Genomic DNA, 16,865 nt, shown 5'->3' with positions numbered 1-16,865 from the left:
AGAAGAGGAGAGCAGACAGCAAAGTCTGCCTCGGCAAGGATGGCTTTTTATTTGGATCGAGTGGAGAACTACATGTAAAGAGCGCAAAGTGTGATGGCTGGTAGTTATACCCCGTGGAAAATCATGGAACAACGGAATATGCAGGGGGTGCGAGTTAACCTTGAGAATTCCCCACATTAGAGATGATGTTTGTTTAACATGCAAGGTGGTTAACCATGAAGTATTTCCAACTTTACTCTGTCTTTATGACTTTGTCCAGGCCAGGTAGATATAGCTATTTCTATCTTTTGTTCCATACCCACTTCCAGACTTCCTTTTCCATTTCTACTTTGTGTTGTTCCTAATACTGGCAAAAATGTTGCCTTTCTTCTCCATCAGACGATGACGGGCTACGCAAGGCATGATATTGACTATGGATTGACTTAGTCCCTGCCATTTTCAGATTATTCGACGGATTATTAAACATGTTATTTACTCGCATTAAAAATATTTTAAAATATACTTTATTCACTGTATCAATTAATCCGCTTGTTTTAAGTTATTTATTAAAATTATTTTTAAAATATTAAATTTATATCTATAATTAAGTAAATAAGCCGCAACAACAATCTAATTAACAATGTATATAAATACGGCCTTAGCTTATATAATGCAAACCTGAGATATCGCAAAGACGGATAAAAGTCCAAGAAGATCTATTTTAAGGAGGCACACGAGAATTGTATTGATATTCAAATGGAAATAGTCCAATGACTCCCTCAAACATAGGTCGGGTCTGATTCATATATGTCGATAGCAAAACTAGGTACAGTGACACCTTCAACTATTTAATTTGTGCAAAAAAAAACACTTACCTGTTTTGAGGATGTTTCTCACTGACATGGTTTCACTTGGCAGCCCAGTGTACGTCACGTCAACGAAAACCACCGTCAATACTACCGAGGGAGTCATGTAAGTGCTTAATAGTTGAAGCAGTCGTTACAAGTGGTTTTACGGTTGAGCGTGCGAGTCAGATCCGACCTATACTTAAGGGAGCAGAAGTGGACTTATGACATTCGAATTGGATCTAACAAATGGCCCAAACCAACATAAAATTTGGTTGTTGCTAGGCCTACCTTGTTTTGTGACAACTGATAAGTCCTTTCTTGAGTTCCATGCTTGCATTAATCTCTTAGGGTGTTATATTTACTTTTAGCGATTCAAATTCAGGATATTCTTATGGTTTAGTCTACTGTTGATAAGCCGTGGAAAAATGAACGGAGCATAAAAAGGCCATAACTAAAAATTTTCATATTTACATTTTTAGCAATTTAAAAAGCAATGCTAGAAAAAAATTACAATAGAAAACCTCAAAGCCAACTCTAAAACTAAGACTCAAAACTTTTTTTTTTTTTGCCGTGGGTGATAACCAATAAGCAAACATTGAGTCTATATGTCTCCTAACTCTATATACCAGTCTACCAGCGATAAATCGTTCAAAATGAGCTTCAGATTTCGGCGTGAATAACTGATGTTTCCCGCATCCAGAATATGGTCGCTCACGGCTTCGGTAGTTCGATCGGTTTGCTTGGACGACGATGCCTAATGGTTTTTTCCCCCTTAATTTTCTGTTAAAAACAGGCTTGGAAAAAAATTGGTGAAGATGTCCTGCCCTCTCCTCCACGCAACCACGTCTTAATAATCTTTATTATCGTTGGCCAATGTTTAGCCTAACAGCAGCTTTCAACCCAAATTCTTTTTCGGTTTGACTATGCACTACTTATTAATTTCACACCCGAGCTGATGAAGCGACTCAGAAGAGAAATTAAACCGGTTTACGGGGCCATGCATCATACCATACCAGCAGAATAGAAACGCTCGATTAATAAACCAACCAACATGGCGGCATGTGACGGGATTCACGGAAAATGCGTGGCTTTTCCTGACGCGTGCGTTGCTTCCGTGCATGCCTTAGCTCGATCGAAGACCAAAACTTCAGTACAAGAAACACCTAGCTTAGCTTAGCTGGTGTTGCCTGTTTAAGGGAGATGAGCAATGAGTTGGCTTGAAAGAATCAACGAAATCGATCCGTCAAGCCACTCGAGCTTCTCAAGCAACCTAAGCTAATTAACACCTCGCCCTCTCTCACTCCTCCAAGCAAAGCCATGATGCAGTTAGGCATAGGCTAGCTAGCCATGGCTAAGCTAAGCTAAGCTAAGCTCTCTCTTCTTCTTCTCCTCCTCCTCGATCCATGCCCTCGCCATCCATCGGTTTCTTACACCGGTCTGTCTCCGGCCGGCGGCTGCCCTGCTGCCGTACGCCATCTGGTTGCCGCCGGGATGTCGTCGTCGTCGTCGTCGTGCGCCGCGGCGGAGGCGACCGGCCTGGTGGCCATGGACTGCCCGGTGGTCTGCTGCTGCTGCCCGTGCCTGGTGCTGCAGATCACCGTGTTCCTCTTCGTCAGGCTGCCCAAGAGGGTGGTGGTCAAGTCCAAGAGGATCATCCTGCGGAGGTGGCACCGGAGAAGATCTGCTGCCGCGGCGGCGGCCAAGGGAGGCTGCAGCGCGGTCGACTCGGCTGCAGGCGCGATGAGGTTGGAGGAGCTGCTCGACGACGACGATTTTGAAGGTGCATTCGGCAGGATGGGCGAGGGCTGGAGAGAGAGGTGCTTCGCCGTCGCCGTCGTCGACGACGACGACGACGGCGTGTGGGAGGCGCTGATCGATCAAGAGGGACTCTTCTGGTTCGGGAGCTTCTGGGGCCGGCCGGAACAGGTGGACGATCCGGTGTTTGGAGTTGGAGATGAACAAATGCACCCAGCCTTGAGGTTTCCTCTGGTTCTCGAGAGAGCGTGTGACTAGCTAGCTACTTAATTTAGCTAGCAAAATTAAGCTTAATTAGGGGCAAACGCAAGTGAGTTCCTCAAGATAAGACGAAGTGTACACACGAGGTTTCTGCTTTCTAGCTAGCCGACGATTGCACACTAAAAGTTCCGTTAATCAGTTGATGTGTGCTCTCAGGGTAAACTACCCATATCACGATATTAGCCGCAGCGACACAACATTGTACGTGCCCAGTCTATTTTCGCCGGAACGGCGGAAGGACGCCGGCCGATCGATTTTATCAGATCGGCAAGGAGGGAATCTGTCAGCAACATCCATCGCATGCATTATACTAGCAGTTATTATTCGTTAATCCCAGGGTAATTTCCTATCATACATAGCTCGAAGATAAGCCGGCTAATTTCCTATCATACATGTTTAGCCGGCGTTGCATTATTATCAACGCTGAAAAATAAATTATGATAAAAAATTATAAATAAATAAAAATTTAAATTTTAGTTTATAAATATAAACAAAACGAAAAGATAAATTAAAAAATACAAAACATTCCGCTGTTTCCAGGTCTCCCTGGTCTTACGGCGCACGTGAAGGCCAGTCGTTCTGTTATTACCTATAACTCGTGCCGTACGTTATGCGCACCTACCGGCGCCCGTGTCAGTTTTGCGTGCGTCGCGATGGATACAGCACAGAATCCAGTCGGTGCAACGGTGCGCCGTGTCTCGGTCGATCCGCTCCCGGATGGATGACCCCGACAAGCGACACATTCACACACCTGACGACGACCTCCACACACGTACGTGATGATTGGGTTTTGGATCGTATCACGCGCGCGCCACGCACTACGCCTACGCTACCGGTGCGCCCACACACACGCCTCCAAAAACGAGCACAAGCCTCGATCCGCGCGTGTGGCGACGGAACTTGCCGCGGTCTCGAGAGCTACTTCCGCGGGACGGCTGGTCCACGAAACACCGCCGCCGACTGGCCGACGAGTAGAGTAGAGGGACCAGTGATTTTTTTTTTTTGTTGTTGTTGTTTTGAACCTTTTTTTTACTTTTCTTTTTTTAATTCTGGACTTGTTTACTTTATCACCAAAATAAAACTTACTCGAGCATGACAACATATATGACCAATATTAACATTACAATCTTACCAAACCCTATCAAAACTTGATAATTCCGTGAACTTTCCCTCACAAAAATACACCAAAAATTGTTAAGGTAGCGAAGCAAACAACACGTTTAGATATTTGCCCTTGTCAAAAATTGGCATCGTAAACGCTTGACCCTACCAACAAATAATACGGTTTATTTTGGAGGTGACATGAACGTGCTCTTTGAAACTAAACTCCATTCAATTTTATCACACGTTGCATCGTTTTGCGTCAAAAGATTCAGATAGAAAAGTACCCCGCATTGTGTTTGGGTTTAATTTTAATACTCTCTCTCTGTTTTTTTAATTATCGTTAACTTTTAATTTATGTTTGTCATTCGTCTTATTAAAAAAATTATTTAAACTATAAATTTATAAATCATACTTAAAGTTATTTTAATAATAAATTAAATCATAACAAAATAGTATAAATTTTTAGAATAAAATAAAGAGTATAAAAAATCAATAACAGCAATTAAAAAAACTCGAAGGAGTACTTAATAAAATAATGTTCAAATAAGGCATTGTTTAGTTGCTAAAAATTTTCCCTCAAAAACATTACATTGAACATTTAGACACTTAAATAGAGCATTAAACATAGATAAAAGAAAAAAATAATTGCACAATTATATAAGAAATCGTGAGACAAATCTTTTGAGCATCATTAGTCCATGATTAACCATAAGTGTGTAACATCCCAGTCCAAGGCTTAATAGGATTTGATAGGATACTCATACCAACAAGTTGCAACTTTTTTTCTGGAAGCTTATCTTGAGAGAACTCCAAGGTTAAGTGTGTTTGACGTAGAGTAATTTTGGGATGGGTGACACACCCCGTAAATCGTCTAATCGACAGATCGACCGCGACGAGCGTCACCAAATCGAGCGCGAATCTCGAGGCGTCGGTCGCGTGGTCCCCGCTGCGAATCTGGCCTCACTTGGCTCTCCGTGGTGGCGGCACGAGGTGCCTAAACACGTCACACACTCCGCCGCCGCACCTCCCGACTCGCTCGGTGGCCTCGGCTCGTGTTGATGGACTGCGTCGTCGGAGCCCGCGTCCGGTCGCCATCCCACTTCGCCGGAGAGGGGGGAAGGCGCCGCCCGGCCGCGTCCAGGGTATCCTTCCGCTCCATGGCGTCGGCCGCTTCCGTGGACGAGCCCGCGGCGGCTGAGACGAAGAAGGGGCCGAGCGGCGCCTCCTTCATCAGGGAACACCTCAGGAGCCTCGCCCCGTACCAGCCCATCTTGCCCTTCGAGGTAGCACTCTTACCGCTGTTGCACGGCGCCGTTCGTTGGAAAAAGGCTGCACCTTTCTCTGTGCTCGCGAGGTGCTTGTGGAAATGTCCCCAGGCTATGTGGTTCTGTATTGGGAAAGAAGTATATCTAGATTATCGGCGCTTACTATTTTTTTTTTTTGTGATGCCCATTATAGTTTGCAGTGGCTTTGCTGTTCTATGAAATTTGGAACTCTCCTTGCTAGGTGCTGTCCGCTCGGCTTGGGCGTAAACCAGAGGATATAATCAAGCTGGATGCAAATGAAAATCCATATGGTCCACCCCCGGAAGTGAGTTCTTGTAATATCCACACAAGAGAAGTCCCTACCCCTAACACTTGAAACAAGGCATTCTTAGTAAACAGTAGTTCGACCAGGACAACATGAACTATGCTGTTTTAACAGTAATCCTGAAAAAAAACCCATTCAAAATAGTAGCAAATTATAGATTGATATATCTGAGCTTGCGATAGAAAGTTAAAATATCGAATGAACAGAAAAAGGGCTTTCTCATTATACATGATTTATACCTTCTCTCCATGTAATGCATAGCATATCTCTATCTGTACAGGTAGCTAAAGCATTAGGAAATTTAAAGTTTCCCTATGTGTACCCTGATCCTGAAAGTCGTCAATTGCGTGCTGCTCTGGCTGAAGATTCTGGTCTTGAATCTGAGTACATACTTGCCGGATGTGGCGCAGATGAATTAATTGATTTAATTATGAGGTTAGCATGTAGCTCATTTTGTGCCTATCTTTTCCATGAGATTTTCATCTCAGAGTTGAGTAATAGCCTAGTTTAAATGGTGCAAATGCAGATGTGTACTTGAACCAGGTGACAAAATTGTTGATTGCCCTCCAACTTTTACAATGTATGAGTTTGATGCATCAGTCAATGGTGCACTTGTGACCAAGGGTAGGTAGTTCTTTCTTGAGTTGTACTTCTGTTACTGAACCTTCTTTATATTAATTTGGTGTGCACTTAGATTCTTTTGACATCCATTCACCACTCTCCAATGTAGTTCCAAGACTTCCCGATTTTTCTCTAGACATTGCACAGATTGTCAAAGTGGTTGAACAGGAAAAGCCAAAATGCATATTTCTCACATCTCCGAACAACCCAGATGGCAGGTATACCTTTCTCATGCAAGAATTGGGCTGTTTTGATTGTATGTTGCCCAGATTTTATATTTTAATATTTTACTGAATTACCTCAATTCCATGTCAGCATAATCAATGATGAGGATCTTTTAAAGATCCTTGACCTTCCAATACTTGTAGTTCTGGATGAAGCATATATCGAGTTTTCAAGTCTTCAAACAAGAATGTCATGGGTTAAGAAGCATGATAATTTGATTGTTCTACGGACATTTAGCAAACGGGCAGGTGTGTGGTTTCTGCTTGCCTTTTTTATCTGGCCTGCAAATGGCTACATCCTCTGAAAAATCTGAAAACTTTGTTTCTCATGGTATTGCATGGCTATCACTGATCTGAAACTAGGATTTCTATTGGTCCTTGGAAGGTTTATTTTTGGTGCTGCTGCATTATTGGTTGATGTCCAGGCATTGCCAAAGGAGCAGTTAAGAAAACAATCAATTGCGCTTATTTTGCCAACTCATTTTAACTGAACCACTCTAATTTTTAGCTATTAACATGGCTTTGCCTAGTAAACTCATCGAAGGCACTTTTGCCATGCAATTATGAACCAAAAAATACATCCCATTACAAGTTGTTGATGATGCAGGTTTAGCTGGACTCCGTGTGGGCTACGGAGCATTTCCTCTAAGCATAATCGAGTATTTATGGAGGGCCAAGCAGCCGTATAATGTTTCTGTAGCAGCTGAAGTTTCAGCCTGTGCTGCCCTGCAGAACCCAACTTATTTAGAGGTATGTGCTTTGGAAATATATCATAAATAAAACTTCTGTTTAGTAATTTGGCATTGGCTAACTCTATGCTTCTTTTGAACATTGCATTATTGAAGGGAGTGAAAAATCTGCTACTACAAGAGAGGGACAGGCTGTTCGATCTTCTCAAAGATATACCGTTCCTAAAACCATTTCCCAGCCACTCTAACTTCATTCTCTGCGAGGTCACATCAGGCAAAGATGCAAAGAAAATAAAGGTCTGCACTGCTTGTTAATATATGCTACAAGTTTCGGGCCTCTTCGTTTCACAGGAATTTCAGAGGAAACAGTTCAATTCCTCCGGTTTTCCTTTAAAAATCCTTTGAAACGAAGAGGCCCTTCTTCTGTGCTCTGTTGTGGCACAGTGTTATAGCTGTTTTTGCTGCTATATTCTTAGGTGGCGACATGTCAACTTAGAAGTTATAGAATATAGATTGCTTTTTAGAGCATTACTATTCGATTGTTATTTTTTGAAGTAAAAGGGTGAGAGCTACTAGTATTTCATTGAGCAGGAGGAGTAAAGCCAAATATAAAGGCGATTTTAGACAATTTCTATTCATATTTTGAAAGTAATGTCTACGATCAGTTTAAATACAATACCTGCAGCACCATTCACATAATTTTGTTCAAAAATATTTTTCAGGAAGACCTCGCAAAAATGGGAGTGATGATCCGCCACTATGACAAGAAGGAGCTGAAGGGGTATATTCGAATTTCAGTAGGCAAGCCGGAGCATACCGATGCACTAATGGAAGGCCTAAAGGCACTTCAACTGTGAGCATGCCATTTCTCTGACGGAAAAACTGAAGCACTTAACGAGTATCCTATGTACTCGTGGTAGCGCACTAGATGCAGTCTAGCAAAGAGAGGTTGCATCCGTCTAACACAATAAGGTGCATTCTCAAGCGTCTCATGTAGTCATGTTTCAATAATGTACTTCCATGTGTAACTACTGTTGTTCGTCCATCCTTTTTGGATTGGTCAACCTGGTTTCTTGCTTGTGACTGTGCTGCCATATGTTGATCGGAATACATAAGAGTGTTTGATTTGAGACCAGTGAATCAATGATAGATCATAAAGAGCACAAGTTATTAACCAGATAAACACAAAAGTACTGATGGATTGAGCAGCACAGGTCCACAGACAAGTTTAGAAGCTGGCGCCGAGCACCTTCTCAATCGGTCGGTCGATCCGTTTACTTTTGTTCCGTAGCCTGTCGTGGTAGAGCAGGTTGCAGTCGAAGGCCAGGCTTGGATCCCCCTCAGCTCCATTTCAAGTTCACAAATCATTTAAATTTTCTGAAAAGTGAAGCCCATTCTCCTCAGGATTCACGATACTGAGGAAACATAGCGATTTTTGTGAAATTTTGAGGTTCTGAGCCAGCTCGAGTTGACAAACTGCTCAGTAAACTGATAAGTTGAAAAATAATCAAACCGGATTTCTTTTTCTAATAAACCACTATATAGTTTCTAATAAACCGAATTAAACTGATAAGTTTTAGATCTGCTTACGGCTCTGTGAACCATGTTTTTACCACTATTTCACCTACTCGTTGTATTTTCATGTGAGCACAGTAGTTTATGCACTTTTTTTAACGAAATATCGTGACTTTAAAAACCCCACGTGACATCACAAATATGGAGACATATTAGATTAAACATAATTTGAACTCCAAACTGAGCTGAGCCTGAACGTACGACAAAGCTCGTGAGCTTTGTTGAGCCGACCTCAAGTTCCAAACTAACATTATAGGATTTTTATTATTTATTTAATAAACTAGTAGATAAAATATACCATTCTTTTATCCATATGATGACTTAGCCTGTGTTGGCGTCATATATTTCTCTTATCCATTTTTCTTCTCTTTTATTTATGAAATTAAATATATAATAATATTTTGTCAAGCAATATACTCATTAGTTATAGTAACCTAGCTAGTGCTAGATGTGATATAACACTAAGAATCTAGACATAGGCTATGTCCAAAGTCAATATTACTAAGATATACTCCCTCCGTCCCAAAATGTTCGACGCTGTTGACTTTTTTATACATGTTTGACCGTTCGTCTTATTCAAAAAATTTATTTAATTATTAATTATTTTTATATCATTTCGTGTATTGTTAAATATATTTTTATGCATATATATAGCTTTACATATTTGATAAAATTTTTTGAATAAGACAAATGGTCAAACACGTATAAAAAAGTCAACATCGTCAAACATTTAAGGATGGAGGTAGTATCACATTTAGAACTAGTTTATTATATTATGAAAGTCAATATTACTAAGATATATCACATTTAGAACTAGTTTACTGTATTATGGAATGGATGGAGGATTATATCACCTATGAGCCATGTTCGGATTTTTTTTATTTTTTAAACCTTTTTAACAAATAATTTTATTACTAAACCTCCGCGAAAAATATTTTCACCGTACGAACCTTTTGGCCACGCCACCAATATTAACGTGGCGAAACGACGTGCCACGTCATTGTCGGTGGCGTGGTAGCATTGTCTTGCCATGCCACTGTCACACCATGCTACGCCGACCAGGCTGCGTGGTATCCTTGTCTTGTCACAGCATCAACGCTGTCGTGGCCAAAAGGTTCAGTTTTGGAAAAAAATTACTTAGTGATTTAGTAATAAAATTACTTGCTAAAAAAGTTTATTTAATAAAAAAATTCCCATGTTCGAGCCGAACCTGTTTGAAAGTTCGAAGGTTAGCTCAGTTTAAGCTTGTGCCTAGCTCACAAACGAGCTCGCTCAAGCTTGTCTAGTTGACGGCCTAGTCATGTCCAATTAAAAGATTTCAGCGACAAATAATATAAGTGTATATACATGCTGGGACCGAGCTAGTGTCTTTACGTTGTTGCAATTTTGGTTCGGAACCCAGTAGGCCTGAAAAGGAAGCACACACCGCATCTGATGATCCTTTTCGTGTCGAAGCGAGTAGCGAGGGCTAAACGCCAGCAAAAGGCACAGGTTCTTTCCATGTGAGCAAAAGAAGGAAGTCCCATGCGGCATAACATGCCCATTCAAACACAAGCAAAGCAAAGAACCTTCGCTGCAGCATGAAGCGAGCTGCGGAATTAACTAAACAATGTCAAATTCCTAAATAATACTATGTTGACATTAACCACGTTTAATTACTAGGGGGAGTTTTTTTTATGTCCTACTTATTTTCTCAAAACACATTCAAATTATTTTGTATTTTTAAAAAGATTCGATGACATTGATACATACATATGATCTATACTCATATAAAAAAGAGTAGTGACATAATCGCTACAGTTTTATAATTTAGCCCTTAAATTTCTTAATATTAAAAAACTAGTTAAATATAGATTGATATCTACATATAAATTCAAATTAAGGTGACTATTTCATATAAGAAAATTTGATAACACATCATAAAATCCGTAGCAAAGCACATGTATTTAACTATTATTCTAAAAATTTTCAAGTTTAAATCCGATGCACCAAGAAATTTTAAAAAGACAAATCTAAACTGTCAACAATATATGCACCATCATATTTATCTTCTTTCTTGCTTTTCATCTTTATATGTTATTTTTAGTGCGGTAGATGTTAGATATATAATCTATATATGTTATTTAAAAATATGACTATATCATTATACTAGTATTTAATAAGTAAAGACATATGAAAACTTCCCTCGATAGATGTTAATCTATATGTTATAAAAACTAGTTGGTATATATGTTTTCATGACCAACGGTTACATTTTACTGACTATAGACATTATTGAGAAAAACAAAATATACATGTAACGAATGGTCTCAATCTAGCGGTGATTGTTTTTTTCCCGACGCTGCTGTTGCTACTCCTCCTATGGAGGACATCTCATCTACTACTGTTATTCGGTCTCCCTCTTCGTCTTCTCTGATGGCCTCATTAGTTGTAAAGGGGTGGCATACACATCTCGTCTTTCTTTGGTGACTTTTTTTTGGGTCTTCTTGTAAGTTTTAGATCTTGGTTAGGGTTGTCTTTCGATATACCTATGTTATTAGTTTTGTCTTTTTTTTCCCTTTCCATCTCTTCTGTTTTTATGGGATCATCCATAAAGACCTAGAAATGCTTGTTTGCGACTGTCAATGATCCAATTGACATCCCTAGCTTTAGGGTTTGAGTCCCCGATTCTTTGAAGATATTGGTTTGCAGATTTGTCAAAGGATTGAAGATGATTGCTGACACATGTCCATAGGCTTTTAGGGTCAAAATAAGCCAAACTATAGTTTGATAAGGCAATATTTGACTTCTGGCAAAATATCTTGCCAAAATTTAACGCAAAACCAAATGTTTGAAAACACTAATCTAGTGGCTAAATTTTACTTTTCAAACCAAAATGACCCAAATTGATGTCAATCATTTTAATTGATGAGGAAACGGAGAACACGTTTATCATATCTAACGACTAATACTACACGGATTTATCTATTCTGAAACAATTTTGATACAGTGGCTAATCTTTTTTAGATAATGGATAATCTCAATCTTTCTTTTGCTTGGAACCACAACCAAATGACGGAGCTAATATGGTTGGTTTAATACGAATAAGATATCTAGATATCTAATTAAGCCTATTGTGGGAAGATTAAAATTTGCTGACGCCTTCGCTCATATTCCATTCTTCCTCACCATGCAGCTTCATCGAAAAGCTAAGCTTTATTCTCCGGAAATCTCCTCCAAATCTTGGCAAAATGCTTTGCCACTGTGCCTCCATGGAATTGCATAGTACACTGATGCATAATTTTATGATCCACCTGGAGCCCCCCCGGGAAAAATTCCATATTACAAGAGGGCCCCTGGTTTCCCAATGCACATACCACGCCTCCCCCTCCTCCTCAAGATCGCCGCCGCGGCCGCCGCCGGCGCGCTGGCGCTCACTGTCGCCGCGGGGCTCCGGCGGGACGACGCCGTCGCCTCTCTCCGGAGGGAGGTGCGCGACGCGATAACCACCCTCGCCCCGAGCAGCGAGGACGGCGCCGGCGAGGGGGAGGGGGAGGGCGAGGAGGCCGAGGCCGCGCCGCCGTGCGTGCTGATCACGGGGTTCCGCGCCCACGGGAAGAGCTCGCTGGTGAACACCGCCTGCAGGGCGCTCGCGGCCGAGGAGGGCCCGCTGCTGCTGCGCGCGGAGGCGTCTCCACCCGGCGGCGGGTCCGACGGCACGCGGAAGCGGCGGAGGGTGAAGGCGGCGGTGGCCGCGGATGGCGGTGAAATGGGGGCGGAGGAAGCCGTCGTGGAGCTTCTGGACGCGCCGCCGCTCCCCGAGGCGGCCAGGTTCACGAGGGCCGACATCGATGCGGCGATCAGCGGGGGGAACCCGGAGTGCGTGGTGTTGGCGCTGCGCTGCGACGCGCCCTCGAAGGAGCGGAACGCCGCCGTGAAGCGCCTGCCGGAGATCTCCGCCGCCGTGAGGGCAAAAGGTCAGTCGGCTCGGCTCTAAGAAGGTTCTAGAACTCCACCACATCATGGCATGTCATTCCTGTCGCACTATTTATATACGGCGGCGAACCCGTGAAGTGAAACCACCGCTGACGAACTGGCTCAGTGGATAGCATTGACGTATTATAATTGCAATTTCCTTTTACCAGCTGACGAACTATTTATCTGCAGGATAGTTGTAATTGCTCAAAGAAAAGATGCATATGTTTTGCACCGTGTAGATAATAGGCAAGGGATGATAATTCTGCAGGTTTGGTTGGTGGACATTTAACTAGATTGTCAGTTTTTGGATAGCTCTTTATTGTTAGAGCTTTGCAATTATTTGGATTGATTTCCTGACCGTCATGTTGATTTTAAGGTGTGGTCTTCAAGATCGATTGATCGATAGAGCTTTGCGTTATTAATCAATGAACACAGATATTCTGCTAGATGATACATGCTAATATGCATATTTCTCTAAACCATGTACCGGTTTGAAATATTAGTTAAGTGTCAAAGATAACCCTTTCTGACCCAAACTTGTGCTAGAATCAAGAATGGATATTGCATCTATTTGTTGACATCTGTTTGCATGAATGAATCTATTTGTTGACGAGCATTTGTTAACAGGTCTGAATTTGATCGTTGTATTGACTTTCAAGAAGGGCATGAGATCAGTAAGACAAGCTGAGGAGCTTCTACGAGAGGTTTCATTCAGGGCCAGAACAGATTGTGTCTATTTCATCGAGAACTACACCTGGAACAACAATGGGCCCAACCTTCGCCATCCTCCTGTCATCAGGAATGACTTTGAGACACATTTTACAGTTCTGACAATCATTCGACAGTGTCTTGAGTTCATCAAGTTAAATAGGAGCCAATCCAAGCGGGAGGAAAATGGTGACAAGGGAAATTCAGGAGATCCCAGCCACAAAAACACACCAGAAAAAGTCTTAACGTCAGATGCTAAACCTTCAGGAGACCAGATACTTAAATCTGCACCGGAAAAAACCTTAGTGGTGGATACCAAATCTGGTCTGCCTGTTCAATGATTACTGAAATGTCAGCAATCAAGAGCACGCTGATCTATCATCACATATTTGCACAGGTATGGCTTACTGCAGTGTATGAGATTGACATAGTCTGCTACACTTCACAAAATGTACGCTCATTCATTCATTATGTATGAAGTTATATAGGCCTCTCTATTTGGCTGTGTAGCATATAAATGATTTATTGATCTTGCTATCATCTAGATACATAATCAAACATTCAAACATAGTGCTAAAAAAAAGGCCAAGTGGAAAGCCTCTTGCTATATATCATCGCTGTTAATCATCACTCCATACAGCTCTAACTCACCCATATTGTATGATAGCATTGCATACGACAACTTTATACATTATAGTCAATTTCACTACATTCCAAGTCCCAAGATACTTATTAATATGTAGAGATATGGATGAAACATGAATAAACCGTCAATGTTGGCTCTGCCTTATTCTTTTCAACTGACCAGGTTATCAGTTCAGAGTTCAGAAATCCAAGCACCAACAGTAGTAATCTGAACCTGAAAGTGCCAGGAGTTCTTCTGGGCTCATCCTCTCTAGCTCCCTCTGCCTCCAAGCAGGGTAGTTGTTCTGCGTCTCACCTGAACCGGAGGCATAATCTCTCGGGTGGGCTTGTGATTTCATCCTAATGTACAGCCTCATTGCTGCCACACAGTCGTCGTAGGGGTCCTGAATGCCAGTGTGGATATCGTACCTGCAATGGGGAGTCAAGGACAGTATTGTCAGCATTATTGCAAAGTCTAAAAGTGTATAGAGATTATCAGCCTCAAATTTTGGCTTATAAGCATAAGTAGAAGTGAATTCTACTTATGCTTATAAGCCAAAATTTGATTCCTTTTTTAACCTTAAATTTGGTTTTGGTTTCGAGTTTTCTCATCGTAGTATATTTTTCAGCCAATACTTTTAGATTGCTAAGAACACGTATATAAAAGTTTTATTCATATACTATTTTTATTTATAAAAATGCCGTTTCACCTTTTCCCTCAAAAAGCCAAATTATCACCACTTATACGGCTCATTAGCAAGTTTGCATACCCAAGATACGCTTGTGTAAGGTACTTTAGGGAGTTGCTCAGCTTGCTTGTTTTCATCAGTGGTGGGTACTTTGCAGTATCCCTGAAAATGCAGAGACAAACTGTGTCAATAAGGCAGAAGCTAGCAAGATCTACGGATGACTACTGTTGCAGCAAGTTTTCCTTATGCTAACTCACCTGATCATGAATGCCGGGTACTCCAGCCCTAGGCACTCAAGCTCATGGTCCAGGCCATGGCCAACAAGGATTTTTGCTCTCCCAGAACTCCTTGGCCGTATCTTCCAAAGTGGCTCCCCGTTGCACAGGATGTCCTGGATCCTCCTCTGCACGAGCTTCAGTGGCATTGCATCCCTCAAGTACTCGGGCCTTATCCCAGTCACTTCATACCTGATCAAACAGAAACATCATCCATCCATTAGCCCCTCGTACTCATATCTAGCTTCTGTGAGCCCAAACGGATCGTCTCCTACCTGTAGTTTGTGACGGCCGTGGTGGGTTTCACGTAGGTCTGGAAGATGACGGTCTCGTTCTCTCCGATCAGGCACACCCTCGCGCAGATGTCGAGTGCCCCGTCGCTTCCTCCTCCGACCATCTTGCACGCCATGGCCACCGCACGGCCCCCGTAGTTACCCCTGGGCATCTGCCACGCACAAGAAATGAACCCCCAAACAGATCGATTCAGCATGCAACAACTGACAAAAAAAGAACCTGTGAAAACCCCCAAACAGATCGATTCAGCATGCAACAACTGACAAAAAAAGAACCTGTGAAAGCGTGAAGCACTGAAGCGTGCGTGCGTGCGTACCGGGGCGGCGCGGGTGAACTGGCAGGAGGCGCGGTGGCATCTGACGGCGTTGGCGCTGTCGAAGAGGGCGAGGCAGATGCTGCAGCCGCGGGCGGCGAACACGCGCGCGCACTCCACCTTGGGCAGCGGCCCTGCGCAAAAAACTCGTCAGAAAACCGAGCGAAAAACTCGGCATGCATCCGATCGACCGCCTGCGTCGTGCTCGGCCTCGGATACGGTGGGCTCACCGATGAGGTGCTCGCGGAGCGACTCGAGGGAGCGGCAGTGCTTGGCGCAGACGCCGCAGCGGGGCTCGTGGGCGGAGTGGTACGACACCTTCATGTGCTCCACCAGGTGCTCCATCCGGTTGTACTGCCTGAAGCACGCCGCGCATTTGTTCCTGCAGCCACCATAGTTTCAGAAAAATCCATCCGTCATCATCGTTCGATCGATCGATTCGATCGTCTTTTAGATCGAATCGCCAGGCGCTACGCAATATGCGTGCATATACATAACCTTTTCATATCGACATATATGAAATTCTGATTCTTGTACCGGCGGTTAAAGCTAAAAGGTGCTCATGCGCATCATGTACACATGCATATTCAAGGTAATACTAAATGATCCAGGACAAGAAAGGGACCTATGCATATCTAGCACAACACATAGAACTGCCATGGCTGAAGCTTGATCTAGCTTCATCACACCATTCATGCATGCTCAGCTCATGGTCACACAGTACTGTGCAGCTTCCAAGGAAGTTGCAGTGCAAGAATGAATGGCATTCAGCTTCTGATCATCTTACCTCAGGGTCTCCGAGGACTCCCTCCTGCAGTCCGTCATAGCCAGCTCGTACTCCTGCTGAGAATTAGTCTGCTTACACTGATCGATCTACCAAAGGTTTGAGGTTTCTGTCTTGACTGTCTCTCTTCTACTCGATCTCTCTGAAACCTCGAGGCTAGTTAGGTAGCTTGGCGAGGATGGAGAGGCTATTTATAGGCAACAGCGGGGAAACTGTTTTAAGTACATGGTGGATGTCTACCCGTGTGTTTATATGTCACCTAAATAGTCATTAAAAATATAAAAAAATTTACAAGATAGATTAATATGAGTTATAACACTCCATAAATATGCATATATGCAAGTTTAAATTTAACTTTTACAAGTTGTAGAAAAAAATTATTTTTGTTATTTTTATCACATGTAGAAGTCGAATTTAAACTTGCATGTTTTTGAAGTGATATAACTTATATTAATCTATCTTATCAAATTTTTTTATATTTTTTATGACTATTTAGATGACATACAAGCAACGGATGAACATCCATCCGTCTGCTTAAAAAAAATGTGTCCGGTACTCCGGCAACAGTGTTGAAA

At 42.4% G+C, this 16,865-nt stretch overlaps 4 protein-coding genes across 4 annotated transcripts; 3 read left to right on the top strand and 1 right to left on the bottom strand.

The window, feature by feature from the left end:
- The first annotated feature begins 2,002 nt into the window (after positions 1-2,002).
- Positions 2,003-3,261, top strand: LOC102705508. The gene has a single exon (XM_006648910.3). It carries the CDS (start codon positions 2,319-2,321, stop codon positions 2,838-2,840), a length of 522 nt encoding a protein of 173 aa, XP_006648973.1. The 5' UTR covers positions 2,003-2,318; the 3' UTR covers positions 2,841-3,261.
- Positions 3,262-4,928: 1,667 nt separating this feature from the next.
- Positions 4,929-8,201, top strand: LOC102715732 (histidinol-phosphate aminotransferase, chloroplastic-like). Its single transcript, XM_006647716.3, has 9 exons — positions 4,929-5,230; positions 5,454-5,537; positions 5,818-5,972; positions 6,064-6,161; positions 6,268-6,376; positions 6,474-6,631; positions 6,990-7,132; positions 7,228-7,368; positions 7,794-8,201. Exons 1-9 carry the CDS (start codon positions 5,006-5,008, stop codon positions 7,926-7,928), a joined length of 1,248 nt encoding a protein of 415 aa, XP_006647779.1. The 5' UTR covers positions 4,929-5,005; the 3' UTR covers positions 7,929-8,201.
- Positions 8,202-11,968: 3,767 nt separating this feature from the next.
- On the top strand, positions 11,969-14,477 carry LOC102715452. Its single transcript, XM_040520300.1, has 3 exons — positions 11,969-12,602; positions 13,231-13,708; positions 14,120-14,477. The coding sequence occupies exons 1-2, from the start codon at positions 11,993-11,995 to the stop codon at positions 13,650-13,652; spliced, it is 1,032 nt and encodes a 343-aa protein (XP_040376234.1). The 5' UTR covers positions 11,969-11,992; the 3' UTR covers positions 13,653-13,708; positions 14,120-14,477.
- LOC102705228 (RNA exonuclease 4-like) lies at positions 13,770-16,335 on the bottom strand. The gene is made up of 7 exons (XM_015833461.2): positions 16,294-16,335; positions 15,737-15,888; positions 15,510-15,640; positions 15,175-15,344; positions 14,882-15,091; positions 14,706-14,786; positions 13,770-14,364 (listed from the first exon to the last, which is right to left on the bottom strand). Exons 1-7 carry the CDS (start codon positions 16,329-16,331, stop codon positions 14,136-14,138), a joined length of 1,011 nt encoding a protein of 336 aa, XP_015688947.2. The 5' UTR covers positions 16,332-16,335; the 3' UTR covers positions 13,770-14,135.
- Positions 16,336-16,865: the final 530 nt, after the last annotated feature.

The sequence above is a fragment of the Oryza brachyantha genome, chromosome 2, assembly GCF_000231095.2.
Source record: "Oryza brachyantha chromosome 2, ObraRS2, whole genome shotgun sequence".
Lineage (NCBI taxonomy): Eukaryota > Viridiplantae > Streptophyta > Magnoliopsida > Poales > Poaceae > Oryza > Oryza brachyantha.
This window is presented reverse-complemented; position numbering and strand designations above follow the sequence as displayed.

Excerpts from the sequence above, each read along its gene's own strand:
- LOC102705508 (XM_006648910.3), top strand. The coding sequence starts at position 2,319 with ATGTCGTCGTCGTCGTCGTCGTGCGCCGCGGCGGAGGCGACCGGCCTG.
- LOC102715732 (XM_006647716.3), top strand. The coding sequence starts at position 5,006 with ATGGACTGCGTCGTCGGAGCCCGCGTCCGGTCGCCATCCCACTTCGCC. Across the intron at positions 6,377-6,473 it reads CCGAACAACCCAGATGGCAG|CATAATCAATGATGAGGATC; the intron begins GTATACCTTTCT and ends ATTCCATGTCAG. Across the intron at positions 7,133-7,227 it reads AGAACCCAACTTATTTAGAG|GGAGTGAAAAATCTGCTACT; the intron begins GTATGTGCTTTG and ends GCATTATTGAAG.
- LOC102715452 (XM_040520300.1), top strand. The coding sequence starts at position 11,993 with ATGCACATACCACGCCTCCCCCTCCTCCTCAAGATCGCCGCCGCGGCC. Across the intron at positions 12,603-13,230 it reads CGCCGCCGTGAGGGCAAAAG|GTCTGAATTTGATCGTTGTA; the intron begins GTCAGTCGGCTC and ends ATTTGTTAACAG.
- LOC102705228 (XM_015833461.2), bottom strand. The coding sequence starts at position 16,331 with ATGACGGACTGCAGGAGGGAGTCCTCGGAGACCCTGAG. Across the intron at positions 14,787-14,881 it reads TACCCGGCATTCATGATCAG|GGATACTGCAAAGTACCCAC; the intron begins GTGAGTTAGCAT and ends CTGCATTTTCAG. Across the intron at positions 14,365-14,705 it reads CTTACACAAGCGTATCTTGG|GTACGATATCCACACTGGCA; the intron begins GTATGCAAACTT and ends TCCCCATTGCAG.